General features: G+C 43.1%; 1 protein-coding gene across 1 annotated transcript in view; it reads left to right on the forward strand.

The window, feature by feature from the left end:
• SLC35D1 (solute carrier family 35 member D1) overlaps positions 1-16999 on the forward strand; it is a 34451-nt gene that overhangs the window by 8832 nt on the left and 8620 nt on the right. The window contains exons 4-9 of the mRNA XM_073593781.1: positions 5991-6058; positions 9848-9919; positions 10744-10812; positions 12686-12788; positions 13655-13762; positions 16877-16935. Of these exons, the coding sequence (XP_073449882.1) occupies positions 5991-6058; positions 9848-9919; positions 10744-10812; positions 12686-12788; positions 13655-13762; positions 16877-16935 (479 nt within the window). The remainder of the gene's footprint in view (positions 1-5990; positions 6059-9847; positions 9920-10743; positions 10813-12685; positions 12789-13654; positions 13763-16876; positions 16936-16999) is intronic.

The following is a 16999-nucleotide window of genomic DNA, read 5'->3' on the forward strand; positions in this document are numbered from 1 at the left end:
CCAATTTTTATTTATATTGTGAAATATGTTACACCAAGTAAATTGATACCCAACATGTCACGCTTGAAAATTGCGCCCGCTCGTGGAATGGCGTCAAACTTTTACCCTCAAATCTCCATAGGCGATGTTAAAAAAATTCTGCAGGTTGCATATTTTGCGGTACAGAGGAGGTCTAGGGATAGAATTATTGCTCTCGCTCTACCGGTCGCGGCGATACCTCACATGTGTGGTTTGACCACCGTTTTCATATGCGTTCGCTTCTGCGCGCGAGCTCGTCGGGACAGGGGGGGGGTTTAAAAATTTTTATTTTTACACTGTTTTTGAAAAAAAAAATTGTCACTTTTATTCCTATTACAATTAATGTAAACATCCCTTGTAATAGATGAAAATGAAAGTGACTGGGTGACCCTCAATGTAATACGGCACCTCATCCCAATAGGTTGAGAAATCAAACTGAGAGGAGGAAGTAAAGGGATTATAGCGGTGCCAAAACATACACGTTACACGTGAATAAAAACAAAAAGTATTTTATTAACAAAAGATTCTAAAAAGTCGACATACAGTTCACAGAAACATGGTGTGCGTCATAGTTAACGTATTTAAAAACAATTATGTAGCGAGAATTCTATTTACGAAACTTGGCCAGAGGAGCGTGGCGGCCAGTTCCGCAGGTAGGTATTTAGATGTCCGACATGTTTCGCCAGTGATGGCTTCCTCAGGGACAGATGTTTGATATCTATAACGCTACAATTTAATCTATGAAAAAAAATTAACAATCAGGCTAAATTCTATAGTCAAACTCAAACAAAAATACATGTAATAAAAGTGGATACTTAAATATGTTTGCGGGCTGTCGGACAAGAACCCTGTACTTCCTCCTCTCAGTTCGATTTCTCATCCCTTGTAATAGAAAAAAGCATGACAGGACCTCTTAAATATGAGATCTGGGGTCAAAAAGACCTAAGATCTCATTTACACTAAAATGCAATAAAAAAAAAAAAAAAAATCATTTGAAAAAAATTTGCCTTTTTAACCACTTCAATACCAGGCACTTAGACACCTTCCCGCCCAGACCAATTTTCAGCTTTCAGCGCTGTCGCAATTTGAATGACAATTGCACAGTCATGCTACACTGTACCCAAACAAATTTTTTATCATTTTGTTCCCACAAATAGAGCTTTCTTTTGGTGGTATTTGATCACCTCTGCGGTTTTTATTTTTTGCGCAACAAATAAAAAAAGACCGAAAATTTTGAAAAAAACAAGTTTTTCTTTGTTTCTGTTAAAAATTTTTTGTAAATAAGTACGTTTTCTTCTTCAATGACGGGCACTGATATGGCTGCACTGACGGGCACTGACTGGCACTGATACGGCGGCACTGATGGGCACCGATGAGGTGGCACCAATGAGGTGGCACTGACGGGCACTGATGATGGGCACTGATAGGCGGCACTGATGGGCACTGATAGGCGGCACTGATGGGCACTGATAGGTGGCACTGGTAAGCGGCACTGACTGGGCCACAGACCTGGGATTGTCTCCTGATCAGATTTGCTGTATCTGAAGCTGCAACTTTTTATTGCATCTTTTGGATGGTATAAGGCTGGATTCACACCTATGCAGTTTTAGTGCTTTTTTGCATTTTGCAGATTTGCACTACAGTCAATATGACATGGTTTCCTATGGAACACGTTCTGTAGTGCAAATCTGCAAAATGCAAAAAGCACTAAGGCCTCATGCACACGAGACTCCGGTGCAAACTCTGCTGAACACGTGTTTTTAAAAGCTGACACCAGCGTTTAGAAACGCCCGTTTTGCTGCGTTTGCATGCCGCGTTTAGCCGCGTTTTACCACGTTTGCATCTAGAAGCCTCTGCAGAGCAGAGAATGACATTTTGTGACCCCGAGACATGGGGCCCCAAAGTCGGGTCGCAAAATGTCAAGCACTTCTGCAGCCGAGAATGACATTTTGTGACCCGAATTTGGGGCCCCCATATCTCGGGGCCACTTGGTGCTAGGAACCTCAAATTTGGATATGTTATAGTGTTCCACTGTGGTAGCACACCAAATTTGGGGTTCCTAGCACTAGGTGGCCCTGAGATATGGGGCCCCAAAGTCGGGTCGCAAATTGTCAAGCACTTTTCTGCAGCAGAGAATGACATTTTGTGACCCGACTTTGGGGCCCCGTATCTCGGGGCCACTTGGTGCTAGGAACCCCAAATTTGGATATGTCTTAGTTCTAGTTCCACTGTTTGCACACCAATTTGGGGTTCCAAGCACCAAGTGGCCCTGAGATATGGGGCCCCAAAGTTGGGTCATAAAATGTTCCTTTAAAAACACTTATAAACGCGGCTAAGCGCGGTACCGGCGTTTGGCGTCTGAAATGTGGAAAACTTTTGCGTCTGAACCCATTTTTTTGCTTCTGGAAAAACGAGGTTAAACGCAACTGCCTAAAAACGCCAAAAAACCAGACCGTGTACATGGACACATAGGATAACATTGAATGGGTTCACGGGCAGTTGAAAAAAGTGTCCAACTGCCTCTGAATGCGAGTTTAACAGCGTCTCGTGTGCATGAGGCCTAAAAATGCATAGGTGTGAATCCAGCCTAAGGCGGGGTTATCTATCCTATCGGATATTGAGGAGGACTTTTATCTGACTTGCTGCAGCTTGTAATGCACATGGTGAGCAGCTCACAGTGTGCGGTGAAATCAGAGTAAGCCATTTCAGTCCAGTAGAGGAACCTGTGGAAGGCTGGAGGTCAGATTTAAACCATATCCCAAAAAAAAAAAAAAAAAAAAATTAGTCCCCATACCTGTAGAATGATTTCAGAGATCAGACCAATTACAACGATCCTAAGTTTTCAGTCTCTGGCTGTGCAGGAGACGTGAACAAAGCCAAGCTCCCAATACAGCGATCGTAAACCAGGACTGGCACTACATTCTGGTTCTGCGCTGAAACGATCGGTCATGGCTTCCAGGTCCTGATTGGAAGGTGAAGGGACTCTGGCAGTCTGTAGTATTGTGTCCCCTGTGTCCAGGCTTGTTTGTTCTGATGGATTATTTACAGACTGGCTGTACAAAGCTGAAATGAGATGGAATTTATTTGTGGCTTTGTAAATTTAGAACAGGAGATTGAGTTACATGTTGGAGCCGTCAGAATAAGAGGCTGCCGGGGCTCGATCTCTGGTATAGGTTGTACAGCACACCTCCCCGATTTATCAACCCGTCTGAAACCCGTCCAGACAGAGAATGACAACAATGTGTTGTGTGCAAATCCGTCACCCGGGGGGGGTTGTTAACAATTTCCTCCCTGCTAATTTACTTTTGTTACAACAAGTTGATTACATTGCTATTAAAGAACTAAGTTCTGTCAGAGGGGGGAAAATGGAAAAATGGAGATCTTTTGTTTCTGCTAAGCAGGATCTCTGTTTTTCCCCCTAGTGAAAGCCGCCCCCCCCCCCCCCCGGGACACACTTAACCCTTTGTTCGCCTGTGATGTTAACCCCTTCCCTGCCAGTGTCATTTGTACAGTGCTTTTTTTAATTTTTTTTTATTTATTTTTTTTTAAGCACTGATCACTGTATTGGTGTCACTGGTCCCCCCAAAGAGTGTCAGTTGGTGTCAATTTGTCTGCCGCAATGTCCCAGCCCTGCTAAAAATCCCTAATTGCTTCCATTACTAGCAAAAAAAAAAAGAAATAAAAATTCCATAAATATATGCCATAGTTTGTAGACGCTATAAATTTTATTCAAACCAATCAATATATGCTTATTGGATTCATTTTTGTAAGAAGGAAAAAAAAATGTAGCAGAATATATATTTGCCTAAATTGATGAAGAAATTCGTGTTTTTTGTGTGGGGTGTTTTTTGCACAAAAAAAAAAAAAAAAAATTTAAAACCTTCAGAAGTGATCAAATACCACCAAAAGAAAGCTCCTTGTTGGGGGGGGGACACCTGTTTTTATTTGGGTACAGAGCCGCACGACAGTGCAATTGTCGGTTAAAGCAAAGCATTGCTGTATTGTTAAAAATATCCTGCTCATTAAGGGGGGGGGGGGGGGCGGTAAACCTTCTGGGGCTAAAGTGGTTAACTGAAGATTGCATGGTTGTGCGACACTACCCAAATCTTTAATTTTTCCCACAAATAGAGCTTTCTTTTGGTGGTATTTGATCACCTTCTCTTTTTTTTTTTTTTTTTTTTTTTTTGTGTGCTATAAACAAAGACCGACAATATTAAAAAAAACTTTTTTTTTTAAATTTCCTTCCTGCCATGAACCTATCCAAAAAAAGTCTTCATTAATTCAGACCAATATGTATTCTCAGTGTGTGTGTGTATGTATATGTGTGTGTGTGTGTGTGTATATATATATATATATATATATATATATATATATATATATATATATATATATATATATATATATATATATATATATATATATATATATATATATATTGCGGCAGACAAATTGGACACCACCTGACTTTTAAAAAAAAAAAAAAAAATGTTTTTCTTTTTTATTTTGGGGACCAATGACACGAATACAGTGATCAGTGCTTAAAAAAAAAAAATTCACTCTACTAATGACACTGGCTGGGAAGGGGTTAGCATTACTGGCGATCAAGGGGGTTAAATGTGCTTTCTCAATGGTGAGTTGCTTCTACTATGGGAAGGAACACAGGCTCAAAACCTTCTGTACTGGCAGATCGCTTGTTCTGCCTGTGTACCGTACAATCAGCGGGTGACAGCATTGAGTCTGCGGTACCTGCTGCTGGGATCCGTGTGTGTGTGAGATCACAGGGGGGCGTGCCCCAGACCTGAGAAATTTTCCGATCGTGTGCTAAGTACGTGATCTGGCACAAAGTGGCTGCCCTGCCGCAGTATATTTGCAGTGGGTGGTCGGGAAGTGGTTAAACAAGATTTAAAATTTTGTATTTTCATAATAGGAGTGGGTGATTTATTACATTTCAGTTTTGTGTGTGTGTGTGTTTGATGTTTTATTGTCCTAGAACACGGAGTCATAGAGCGCGCATTATTGATCAAAAGAAATGGACTGCAGCAGGTTCCTTAAAAGTGATTTATAAGGGGTGTGTGTGTGTCTATAATCCTATATTATACAGGCGTTGGCTCACCTCTGTCCCTTCAAAGGTTATGAATTCCTGTTTTCAGTTCGGATAGTGTCGTTACCAGAAATCTTTATTAGTGAGCTTCTTCATATTAGCAGAAAGCTGAAATCAGGCTTGCAGTAGTTGCTTTGTATATTGGATGATGGGTATAGAGGACGGGGGTTCTCAGGTGGGCTTGTTGGAAGAATGAAGCTCAGGGTTGCTCTGATCACTCGCTAGTCTCATGGCCATTCAGGAGGCGGGGCAGTGGCACAAACTTTCCTAAGTTCTCGGCTTTGAAAATTTGTTTTGTGTTTTTTTTTTTTCCTCATGTGTATACCATAAAGTGCCGCAGGGTGGGGGATTCCAGAAAATCTTCAATTACAGAACTATTAATGGGTGAAAAAAAAAAAAAAGTTGTTGACTGGCTGCACTCCTGTTCTGTTAGTAGTCCCGTCGGGGTGCATCCTGCAGGAGTACACACATGGACGTATACAGACCAAAATGGTTTGACAAATGTATGCCATTTTTATATGATGCTGATGACATTCACTTAAGACCCCCATACACACTATTAGATTTTCTGCAGATTTTTGTCTTCAGATTTACCAAAACCATGTAGTGCAAGGGCCTGCCTGATTGCATACAAGCTGAAACTCCTAAGGTTTGACCCCCATGTTATATGGTTTTGTTAAATCTGAAGACAAAAATCTGCAGAAAATCTAATAGTGTTTATGGGGTCTTACAACTTGTGAAAAATGTTTCTGTACAATATAGATTCTGTTGATGAATATAATGGGATTATTTTACATTTTCTGGCACCTTTTTTAGTTAACCATTCCTTCCTAATAAAACCCAGTTAATGGTATTTTGTGTTTTATTTCAGACTTTTCCACTACCTCTCCTGTATTTCGGCAATCAAATCACAGGATTGTTCAGCACAAAGAAGCTAAAGTAAGTCGATCGCCTCTTCTTCTCTCCAGAGCCCAGACTGGCACCTGCTTAACCAGTGCGGCTCTAAAGCACCGTACACATGGGCCGAATGTCGGGCGACCACAGCCGATTTAAAAAAAAAAAAAAGCTAACCTTTGACCCTTGTGTAGGTTGGTCTGTCCGACAGAAGCGGGCCGACCGACTCCCGATCCGCACTCTCAATTTATGAAAAAAGGCCATCGCATTTCGGCCGTTCAGATCTTCATCATGGCACTTGCAATAGCATACTTACATTTTTTGGTAAAATAAAAAAAAACATGAGGTTGCGTCGAGTAAATGGATACCAAACATGTCCAGTCTTAAATTTTAATGTGCCTGTGATCCTGCGATAAGCTATGGTACCCAAAAATCTTCATTGGGAACACTTTAAAGCCTTTGCTGCCCATCAGTTAAATGCGATTAAATGTGAGCTGTGGTGTTGGAAATATTGATCACACGATGAAGTCTGATCACACCACCTGTATTGAAAAAGTGATCAGGTGGCTACACAGCTGCCTGGATCTCTTGTTTGTGTTAGAAGCTTGTTTTTTTTTTTTTATCTGCTGCTAGAGAAGTATGGGATTTTATTTAAGAAAAAAATAAATTCTACTTGCCCAGGTGGATGCAGGATCTGTCCCCCACCGCCTCTAAGACTGAGAACTGAACGATCAAGCCCCACCAATCACTCAGTTCTCAGAGCTCTGTGAGCTGGTGACTGTCAGTCGCCGCTGTCTGCTCTGCTCGGCCAGGTGCTGGTCCAGGGTTCTGGACGGATGCCGACCCATATTGTCATGATCTTGCCCCAGCCTGGACCGCCTCTGTGACGTCAGCCGACAGCGGGCTTCAGGCCACTGTCTGCTGAATATGGGTCACAGGAGTGCAGAACAAACTGAACTCCTGTGATCCACAGGAGAAGTACAGCCAAACGAGCTTCCCCCTGCACTTCTCCTTTTAACCCTTAGCGCTAAAGTGGTTGAAGAACAAAAAATGGAATTGTGTCCTGAGACTTTGTGGTGGTTGTGTTAACCGTTATCGGTGTCCTTGTGCCACTGATTATGAGATGAATGGGAGGGATTTGAGGAGGGAGATCATGCGTTTCCTATAGAATGTAGTGGATTAGCACTGCAAATGGCAAACCTGTATGTTCCGGAGACCAACGATGGCAGGCACCTTATTTCTCGAAGTACTGGTTTACTGTTGGGTGAAAACGCACTCTGGTGTGCTGGAGGGGCACATGCCTTGCCCATGCACGTGGGTTGCAGTGCACCACAAGGCATGGTAACATGCTATCATATGTTCAGAAGTAGCAGAGAGAGAGAGATCACCGCTCTGAAAGAGGTCTGTGAGGAACAGACATTTTCTCCATGCTGGAAGTAACAGGTGCAGGCAATGCTGGTAATTGAGAGGTAAACGCGAAATCCTGGACCGCCGCACTCAAAAGTAATCTTCGATCTTTATTTAAGTATAATCATAAAAATACATGCCACAGCATCACAAAGCAGGAAAGGTGACGCGTTTCACACTGTAGTTGGTGCTTAATCCTAGCTCAAGCTAATTAATCAAGCTATGATTAAGCACTGGCTACAGTGTGAAACGCGTCAGTTTCCCTGCTTTGTGATGCTGTGGCATGGATGGAACACATTCACATCAATGCGTTTTTGTGCCTCTTTTTGCAGAGGGTCGGACTTTTTTAAATGCAAAACGGTGCTTTTTTTGGTAGACTTCAATGGACAATGGAGAAGCTGCAGAAAAGCATAAAGTGTGTGTGGTTTTTTTTTTTTTTTTTTTTTTTTTTTTTTCTTCCACGATTTGAGTTTTTAAAATCTGCTCAACAAATTTTCCAAAAAAAAAAAACCCGCAAATCGCGGTGAAATCGCTGTAAAAACCACAGCCAGCACAGAAAAAAGCACTGCCGAAACGTTCAAAAGCAACAAACATAGATGTGCATCGAGCCTTGAAGTGGAAGTCCGGGGCTAAAACTAAAATCCCTGCATCTATAGCCACCAACATTCTAACACTAACCTATCTGGCCCTGAAAAGAAAAAAAATTGCTATACATATCTTTTTCTGCTGACGATCCGAGACCGATCTCCAGCGGCGGAAGGCCTGCAGAGGATACAGCCGACACCGGCTGTGAAATTAATGGGGAGTGACGTCACCCATAGACTTACTATGGGGCTTCCTTTGTCGGATGTGTCCTGCACCCGCCTCCGTGGCTGATGGCTCAACGTGGGATCCATCCTTCCGCTGCTGGAAGATCGGGTTGGAGTGCCTGTAGAAAGTATGTGTGTGGGTTTTTTTTTTTTTCTCCTAGCTAGATTAGTGTATGGAATGTTGGACTATAGATGCAGGGATTTTAGTTTTGGCCTTTACTTCCACTTTAATGATGGCCGGCCATACTGTTGCAAGTTATCCCTTGTAAAATGCATGTGATTTGCGTCGGTGGTTATTTAAGGGCTCCTTGGGTTGAATTTTACTTCCAGATGTTTTCTTGGTTCCTTGAACTTCCAGCATCTGAAAACTTCCTCCAAATATTTCTGTTTGCAACATTGACAGTCTGTATGTAACTGATTTAAGATGGTACCTCTTTCAGGTGACCAGAGGGTGAAGGTTTTTAGCTGCAGAATAAACCTTTAGGCTGCGCTCACACCTGAGCGTGGTTTCAGCTCGTAAAACGCCCAAAAAGCAAAATCCCCCATTAGTTTCAATGGCACCTGTTCACATCTGAGCGTTTTTGTCACCTGAAGCAAAACGCCTGAAAAACGCCCTAAGCTCCAAAAAAGAACATGAGCTTCTTTGAGGCAGATTACAGGTGTTTTTCTGCCTTCTGCATTGGTGACATCAACAAAATCCCACGACTTTGAAAATCTCAGGTGTGAATGCAGCCTCAAAGAGCACTGACTGCAAGTGGTACATAAATAATTGAGGCTGGGTTCACGTTGGTGCGATGCAAATTCAGCCATACAGATTGTATGGCTGAATTCGCATCGCATTTGCACCAAAGTCTTGCAGAACCCTTCTTCCCCCGCACCAGAATCTGTTTGCAATTGGATTTCGCACTGCGATATGCGAACCGATCTGGGGGTGTCATTCATTTTTTTTTTTTTTTTTTTGTATTGGCACTCCCAGCGGTTTGCATATGTCAGTGTGAACTGCTTGCGAGTCAGGAGCAATGCGGGAACCCACAGTGGTTTTGCAGGGTTTCCCGCATCGCACCAATGTGAACCGAGACTTATTCAGCATAAAAAAAAAAAAATAAAAAAAATTCTCCAAGCATTCACTAAGAGAAATGGTCTCTGACCTCTTGTTCTATTCCTGTAGGACAGGGATATGCAATTAGCGGATCTCCAGCTTTTGCAGAACTAAAAGTCCCATGGGGCATAGCAAGACTGACAGCCTCAAGCATGACACCCAGAGGCATCAGCTAGAGGTCCGCCAATTGCATATCCCCTCTGTAAGAGGTTGAACACTAGGCCAAAATCAAAGGCACAGCTCCACCTAGTGGCCAGACTCCTGCACATACTTAAAGGATACGTTTTTTTTACCTTTCATAACCTGTAACACCATGAATATTGGTGTAAACATTAGAGATAGGAGAGATGAGTCTTTTGGACAGGATGTAAAGGGAAATTTCCACAATGGTACACAGCAAGGAATTTAACCTTTTCCCATCTCGATTCAAAACGGCATAAAAAAAATAAATATTTTGGCATAAGCCTTTTAATAATGGGATTGAATTTGCATATAATAATCCTGTGTTTGATTTTGCAGCCTCCCCATGTTCACAGTTCTCCGCCGTTTCTCAATTTTGTTTACAATGATGGCTGAGGGCTTTCTACTCAAGTAAGTTATTATTATTATTATTTATTTTTTACAAGTTTACTATAAAATGGAACTTCACTCTCCCAATCAACATTGAATATTTTTAATCCTCGTGCTGCTAGTATTAGTAAATGGATAGGAAAGTCCTCGTCCTCGTCCTCGTCCTCGTCCTCGTCCTCGTCCTCGTCCTCGTCCTCGTCCTCGTCCTCGTCCTCGTCCTCGTCTTCTCCCACTGTGGTTGGACACAGCGAGAGCTAATTGGTGTTCTGTTAGCAGGAACACAGATCTCTGCCTTCCCACAGTTAGAAAGTACTCCTTAGGAACACATTTAACTCTTTGATCGCCCCTGATGTTCGCTGCCAGTGTCATTAGTACAGTGCATATTTGTGGCACTGATCCCCAAAAAAGTGTCTCCTATCTTTTTTTTTTTTTTTTTATAGCGCAAAAGATAAACTGCAGAGGTGATCAAATACCACAAAGTTCTCTTGTGGGGGAAAAAAGACCATATACATTTTTGGTTGGATACAGCGTCATTGTCAGTTAAAGCAACACAGTGCTGTTTAAAAAAAAAAAAAAAAATTATTATAAAAGCCTGGTTATGAAGGTGTAAATCTTCTTCTGGCATACCATGGGCAGAATGGCGCGGTGTTGCTGGACCGAGGAGGAAGTCTGGGTGGGACAGCACTGTAGCGTGGAGATGGTAGATAGAAATTGGAATAAGAAAATTTAACCGGAGTTCCATTTTAAGGACGGGGAACAGACAATGTTTTTTTCTGCATTTGGCTGCACAGCCTTTCCTTATCAAATAATCCACATTTTATTGTATTTTATTTCCTTTTGTGTAGGAAGAAGTTTTCTCGCAGTATTCAGATGACAGTATTCGCTATGATTTTAGGGGCATTTATCGCTGCCAGGTGAGTGCAAGTCAATAAGACGTTTGTCTGTTTTAAGGTGAAGGAACTCGGACTATAGACCTTAATGCAGTAAAGGGCAGTAAAATCGCTTTTAGATCTAACCCCTGGCCTTCCCTTCAGTCTTGCACAGTTGTACTCCTCTCTTGAACTGAAGTTGCTTACTCTGATTTCACTGCACACTGTGAGCTTCTCACAATGTGCATTAGAAGCTGCAGCAAGTCGGAGGCCCTCTCATTTTCCTGGCTGGAGGATGTCAAGCATCTAATCCTTTCCTCCTCAGCCTGACTGTCCCTGACCTGTCTTTCATTTATTAGCATGCAGTTCTTTTTAGTCATTGAAGCTCTGTATGTGGGCATTATCTGCATCCGATGTTCTTTTAAAATGGGAGGTTTTCCGCAACAGAGGCAGTGCTGTCAATCCAGAAAGCATTGGGCAGGACTAGGTGTGGCCAGGTGCTGACTAGCAAGCTACAGGCTTTTTAATCTGTAGCCGCAATGGCAATAGCCAAACCCAATGCAAGCATGAGGGTGGAAACTCCTCTCTGAAGTCAGGAGCAGTGCAGTATTGTTGCCACCCCAACACAGGAAGCTGCACTTCACTGGCAGGATCAGCGGGTATTTGTGGGACTGTGCAGGTGCATTTTCTATTGGGTGCTACAGTAATGCCGTGTACACACGAGCGGAATTTCCGTCTGAAAAACCTTGGATGGTTTTTTCCGACGGAATTCCGCTCAAGCTTGCCTTGCATACACACGGTCACACACAAGTTCTCTGTTCTTTCAACCGTCAAGAACGCGGTGACGTACAACACTACGACGAGCCGAGAAAATGAAGTTCAGTGCTTCCGAGCATGCGTCCAATTGTTTCCGAGCATGCGTAGTTTTTTCGCGCGTTGGAATTGCATACAGACGACCGCATTTTCCGACCGAAGAATAGAGAACCCGCTCTCAATCTTTTGCTGGCGGGTATTCCGCCAGCAAAAGTCCGATGGACCATACACACGGTCGGAATTTCGGACCAAAAGCTCTCATCAGAGTTTTGCTGGTGGCATTTCCGATCATGTGTACGCGGCATAAGTGTATCAATCTATATCTTGTATAAAAATACACACTATGTAACACTACTTTTTTATAGTCCTTTTTGTAGTGCAACAATGTTTGCAGAAGAGGGAAGGGAGAGAACGGTGACAGGCGGCCACTGGTGTAGCACAGTGCCTTAGGAACAAATTAATAACCGGCTCCACTCACAGAGGGTGTCAAGTGTGGAGGTCTGGGACAGGAGGAAGCTCAGAAGGTGATCCTGCCCACGATTGGGTAGTCTCTCCTCGTGGCGGCTCCGGTGGATGGATGAGAGAGGACGCTGATCAGCGAGCTGGCACAAGCCAGAAATCACCTTTCAGTTCAGGGGATGGAACAGCCAATCGGAATGTGTTTCGGAAGCTAGTCACGCCTCCTTCCTCAGCCAGATCGCCTTCTCTTTCAGCGCGGGTTCCCAGACCCCAGTACAGGCAGTCTCTCTCCCCCTGGAGACCACAGTCCTCTTCATCGTTATTGACTTTTATTGATCTTGACACCCTTACTATGTATTGGGACTGAGCACCTGAGCCAGACCCAAAGACGCACCGGACAGTTTTGGCATTCGCACTGTGGCTGCCTCGGACCTGTGTGATCTGACTCCATTGAGAGCCGGTCACCCTTGCCTGACATGTGAATTGGATGCGGTGGAAACCGCATCCAAGTCACACATGTGAACCCGGCCTTAAAGTATTCAGCGTGATGGAGTAATGCTGACATGTTTTTATTCATGTGATGTGTGAATAAGGAGTCTACTATAATAGTTAGCTCAACTTTTTTGTTTGTTTTTTTATTTTTCAGTACTGATCTGGCATTTGACCTTGAAGGGTACATATTCATCCTGGTCAACGATGTCTTGACAGCGGCCAATGGGGCTTATGTAAAGCAGAAGCTGGATTCCAAGGTGAGCATATTGAGAGATGTACCGTATATACTCACGTATAAGCCGAGGCACATAATTTTACCACAAACTAGGAAAACGTATTGACTCAAGTACAAGCCTAGGGTGAGAAATGCGTAGCTACTGTAAGTGAAAAAGAGGGTCAACTGTGCCCATTTGCAGCCATAGGTCCCCCGAACTTCAAACTCGGTAGTTAAGGGCTCCTAGATGCCCCCTAGCTGCAGCCAAAATTTGGGGTCTCTGGACCCAAAGGGTCTCGACATGACATTGCTGCAGATGGACACAGTTGACCGACTTTGGGGCCCCATATCTCAGGGCCACTTGGTGCTAGGAACCCCAGCTTTGGATATGTTGTAGTGCTAGTTCCACTGGGGTTCCTAGCACCAAGTGGCCCCCCAGATACGGGGCCCCAAAGTCGGTTCAGAAAAGGTCATTCTGCTGCAGAAAAGTGCTTGATTCGAGAATAAGCCGAGGGGGCTTTTTCAGCACAAATAATGTGCTGAAATACTCTGTATATTTTATTTATTGTAAAACTAAGGCCAAAAAAAAGGAATGGGAATGGGATGCTGAATTGGATGGGGGATCTCTGTGCTTCTATTGCATGGTAACATGAGGGTGGTCCTGCTGCACAGGAATGGCATGTGGGGACCTCCTGTTCTTTGGGAAAGCCAAAGGTTGCTGCAAAATTTTTACCCCCAAGACCCCTCCTACCATTTATTAATAATATTCCCCTGTGTTTGGCTTTAATACAGCTTTAAGTGTGTGGTTTGGGCTGTGTATTTTTATGCTTTGGCAATACAATGAAGTAAAAGTAAATACATGTAATTGGTTTTACAGTTGGTGTTACAAAGTATTTTTTATCTTTCCAGGAACTTGGAAAGTATGGCTTGCTGTATTACAATGCACTGTTCATGCTTGTCCCCACGTTGGCCATCGCTTACATGACCGGGGATATCCAGAAGGTGAGATTGTTGTCTGTGAATCTTTTGTTGGACTCTATAGCAACTTGTCAGGTGTGGATATGCCGGCATAGCGTACAATACCATGTAATGTAAACCATCAGAAGAATACAAATCATTGTGTTGTCAGAGAAATGACACTTCAAGGTGTGGAAATGCCTGCATGGTTTACAATGCTATATACAGTGATATGTCAGGTCATTTGTATTATCAGATATGACATTTCATAGATTTATTTGCTTCATTAAACACCATGGAAGGAATGTGCACACAATCTGTTACTTCACCTTTTATTTTTTATTTTTTTTTTGCTCTTTGCCTATTCGTTTTCCCAAGAAGAGGAAGAAAACTACTGCAGCATACAGGGCACTAAAAATAGAAATCTGAGAGCCGGAAGCGTTGGCTCGCCTCTTGAATTCGTTCCCTGGAGAGGCTGTAATCATTTGTTAGATGTCATGTTTATGCCACATATTTATGCTTTGATGTTCCAAAGAAGTGAGATAAGTAATTACAGCACAATTGGTGTGTTAAGCCGGGCATAGTAGCGATTTTCCCCCCCCCCCCTCCCCTCCCCTCCCCCGCAAGCACGGGTTGCAGGAAAGAAAAGCCTATCTGGTCCCCCACCTTACAACTGTACATTTTATTTTCTCAATCAGCCCACCCCCCACAGGGTTTTTTTTTTTTTTTTTTTTTTTTTATCTCTTGACCCTCCCTTCTAGATTGTAAGCTCTAAGGAGCAGGGCTCTTTGAATCCTACTGTATTAAAGTGTAGTTGTACTGTCTACCCTCAAGTTGTAAAGCATTGCGTAAACTGTCGGCGCTATATAAATCCTATATAATTATCATCATAATAATGTAAAATCTGATAGTCTGGTTGTACCCAGCCTACCCATGCATGGATCGAATCTTGGCTGAAACTGGTTACAAATCTTTTTCTTCCTGTTTCAGCAGTGGAAGTGGATTCTTGGCATACACTGTGTGAGCTGATGGAAAGGCACACCCCTCCCTCCACATAGGCACAGGAACAAATAAACTTGCAGAGCTGTGCTGTGAATAGACAAGCTCTCTGTTTATCTACTGTCTAAGTTCCCTCCCCTACACAAATTTCCAGCTGCTTTTATCTCGTGTGTCAGAGAGCTTGTCAGAAGTTATCATGCTGATAACAGAGGGAAAGGAGCAGCAGAAAGACAAGGGACTTAGAACTTTGGAGAGAGATAAGTAAACACTACAGATATGCGCCCAGGTCAGACTTCATGCATGGGGTTTACAACCACTTTAATTTATGTGCCCCGGTGTATGTGCTTTTTTTTTTTTTTTTTTTTTTTTTTTTTTTTTTTTTTTTTTTTTAAAAAAGTCGCTTTCTACCTTATTTCATAGCAGCACTCGGCTCACATGTCCGCCTGCCGCTCTACTCCTGGCTGACATCAGCGGGGGGATTCTCAGCCCCTCCTGCTGTAGTTATCAGATCGGGGGAGTAGAGCGGCGGGCGGTCATGTGAGTGTCGAGCGGCGCTATGAAATAAGGTGTACGGCCGGATATTTTTTTTTTTTTAAAAAGCACATACACTGGGGCACATAACTTAAAGGCGTTGTAAAGGCAGAAGGTGTTTCTTATCTTAATGCATTAGGCTAAAAAAAAAGTTTGTGTAGTGGCCTCCCCAGCACCCACTAATTGCTTATCTGAGCTCCATCTCTCTCCAGCAAAGTCGACGAGTGTCCGGGACTCCCCTCCTGATTGGCTGAGACACAGCAGCGGTGCCATCGGCTCCCGCGGCTGCCAATCAGTCAGTTAGCCAATCGGGGGAGAGGGGGCCGTGTCGGGGGTTCCGTGTCTGAATGGACACATGGCCTGTGCCTTGGCTCGGGTGCCCCCAAAGCAAGCTGCTGACCGGGGGGGGGGGTACTCAACAGGAGGGAGGGAGGGGCCAGGAACACAGAAGAGGGACCCAGGAAGAGGAGGATCTGGGCTGCTCTGTGCAAATAAATATATAAAATATATGGGAGAGGGAGAGATAAAAAAAAAAATGTATATGTGTGGAATAACAGTGGCTTTACAACCACTTTAATGTCACAAAATGATAATACACAGCAGCCTTGCTAAATAAAGCCGTGAGATCACTTTCTAGTGGGGAAACTTGATGAAGGTGAGCCAAGTGCGGTGTCGGAATGGCTTGTCTCCTTTCGCAGTAGAATGGGACCATTGTGTAGATGTCGGGGCAGGCGGAGAAAACCGCCAGTGTGCACGCTGCTAGTAGCTAGAGTACAAATCCAATACACAAAGCCCTCCTGTGTGGAAGTCCGCACTGCCCCATCCTCCGTGGTCCTTTGCCTTCTCTAATCTTTTTGTTAAACCCGCATCTTGTATCAAACTTTCCGTCTCCGCTTATCCTGTGTTCAGGATTTAGAATCTGCTACAGGATGAAGTTTTGTACAGAAAGGCCTTGTGTAATAGATACAGCGTCTCCTAGTATTGCCATGTGCTGATTTTACTTTAACTCCTTCCTGCCAGCAATCTGTACATTCATGTATGCAAAGGTCCATATTGGGGATTTGATATCCTCTGCTCGGGAGCCACTAGCCAAGTTTCAGCTTGTTCTTAAATAAACGTTTATTACCTCCTTCTTTTATTTATTTCTTTTCGCGTGTCGCTAAAGATGGGCAACCAATCAGAGTGCTTTCTGATCATGCCCTTCACTATGTTGGCTCTGATAGAATGATCACATACAGGCTGGAGGTTTGACCAAATCCTTTACAGTGCAACTAAAAGCTGCCACCTTTAGACTGCAATGGCATCTGCTGGGCCATCTTTTTTAATGCTGTAATTCTTGGATACAGCTATTTTTTATTTTATTCTAATATATACTGGTTCATCTATAGTGCCAACAGTTTGCACAGTGCTTTACAATATAAAGAGACAGTGCAGTTATTCAAGTCAAGTTAGGCAGACCCTGCATGTGAGAGATGACATTTTTATAAGTGGTTTCCTACCCCTGGTGTAAAGGAATCTGTACACTTTTTTTTTTTTTTCTTTTTTTTTTTTTTTTTTTTATTGGACCGTTTAATGGATTCATTTATGTTTGTCCTCGTCATGTTGATGCAATTCTTCTTCTTCCTTTTTCTGGCAGGCTTTGAGTATGAAGGTTGGACGGACATGTTCTTCGTATTTGAGTTTACACTTTCCTGTGTAATGGGGTAAGTTCTTTATTATAATATGTAATTCACAATTTTTTAATTTTTTTTCCACATCAATGCTCAG

This window comes from Aquarana catesbeiana, linkage group LG07 (genome assembly GCF_042186555.1).
Source record: "Aquarana catesbeiana isolate 2022-GZ linkage group LG07, ASM4218655v1, whole genome shotgun sequence".
Lineage (NCBI taxonomy): Eukaryota > Metazoa > Chordata > Amphibia > Anura > Ranidae > Aquarana > Aquarana catesbeiana.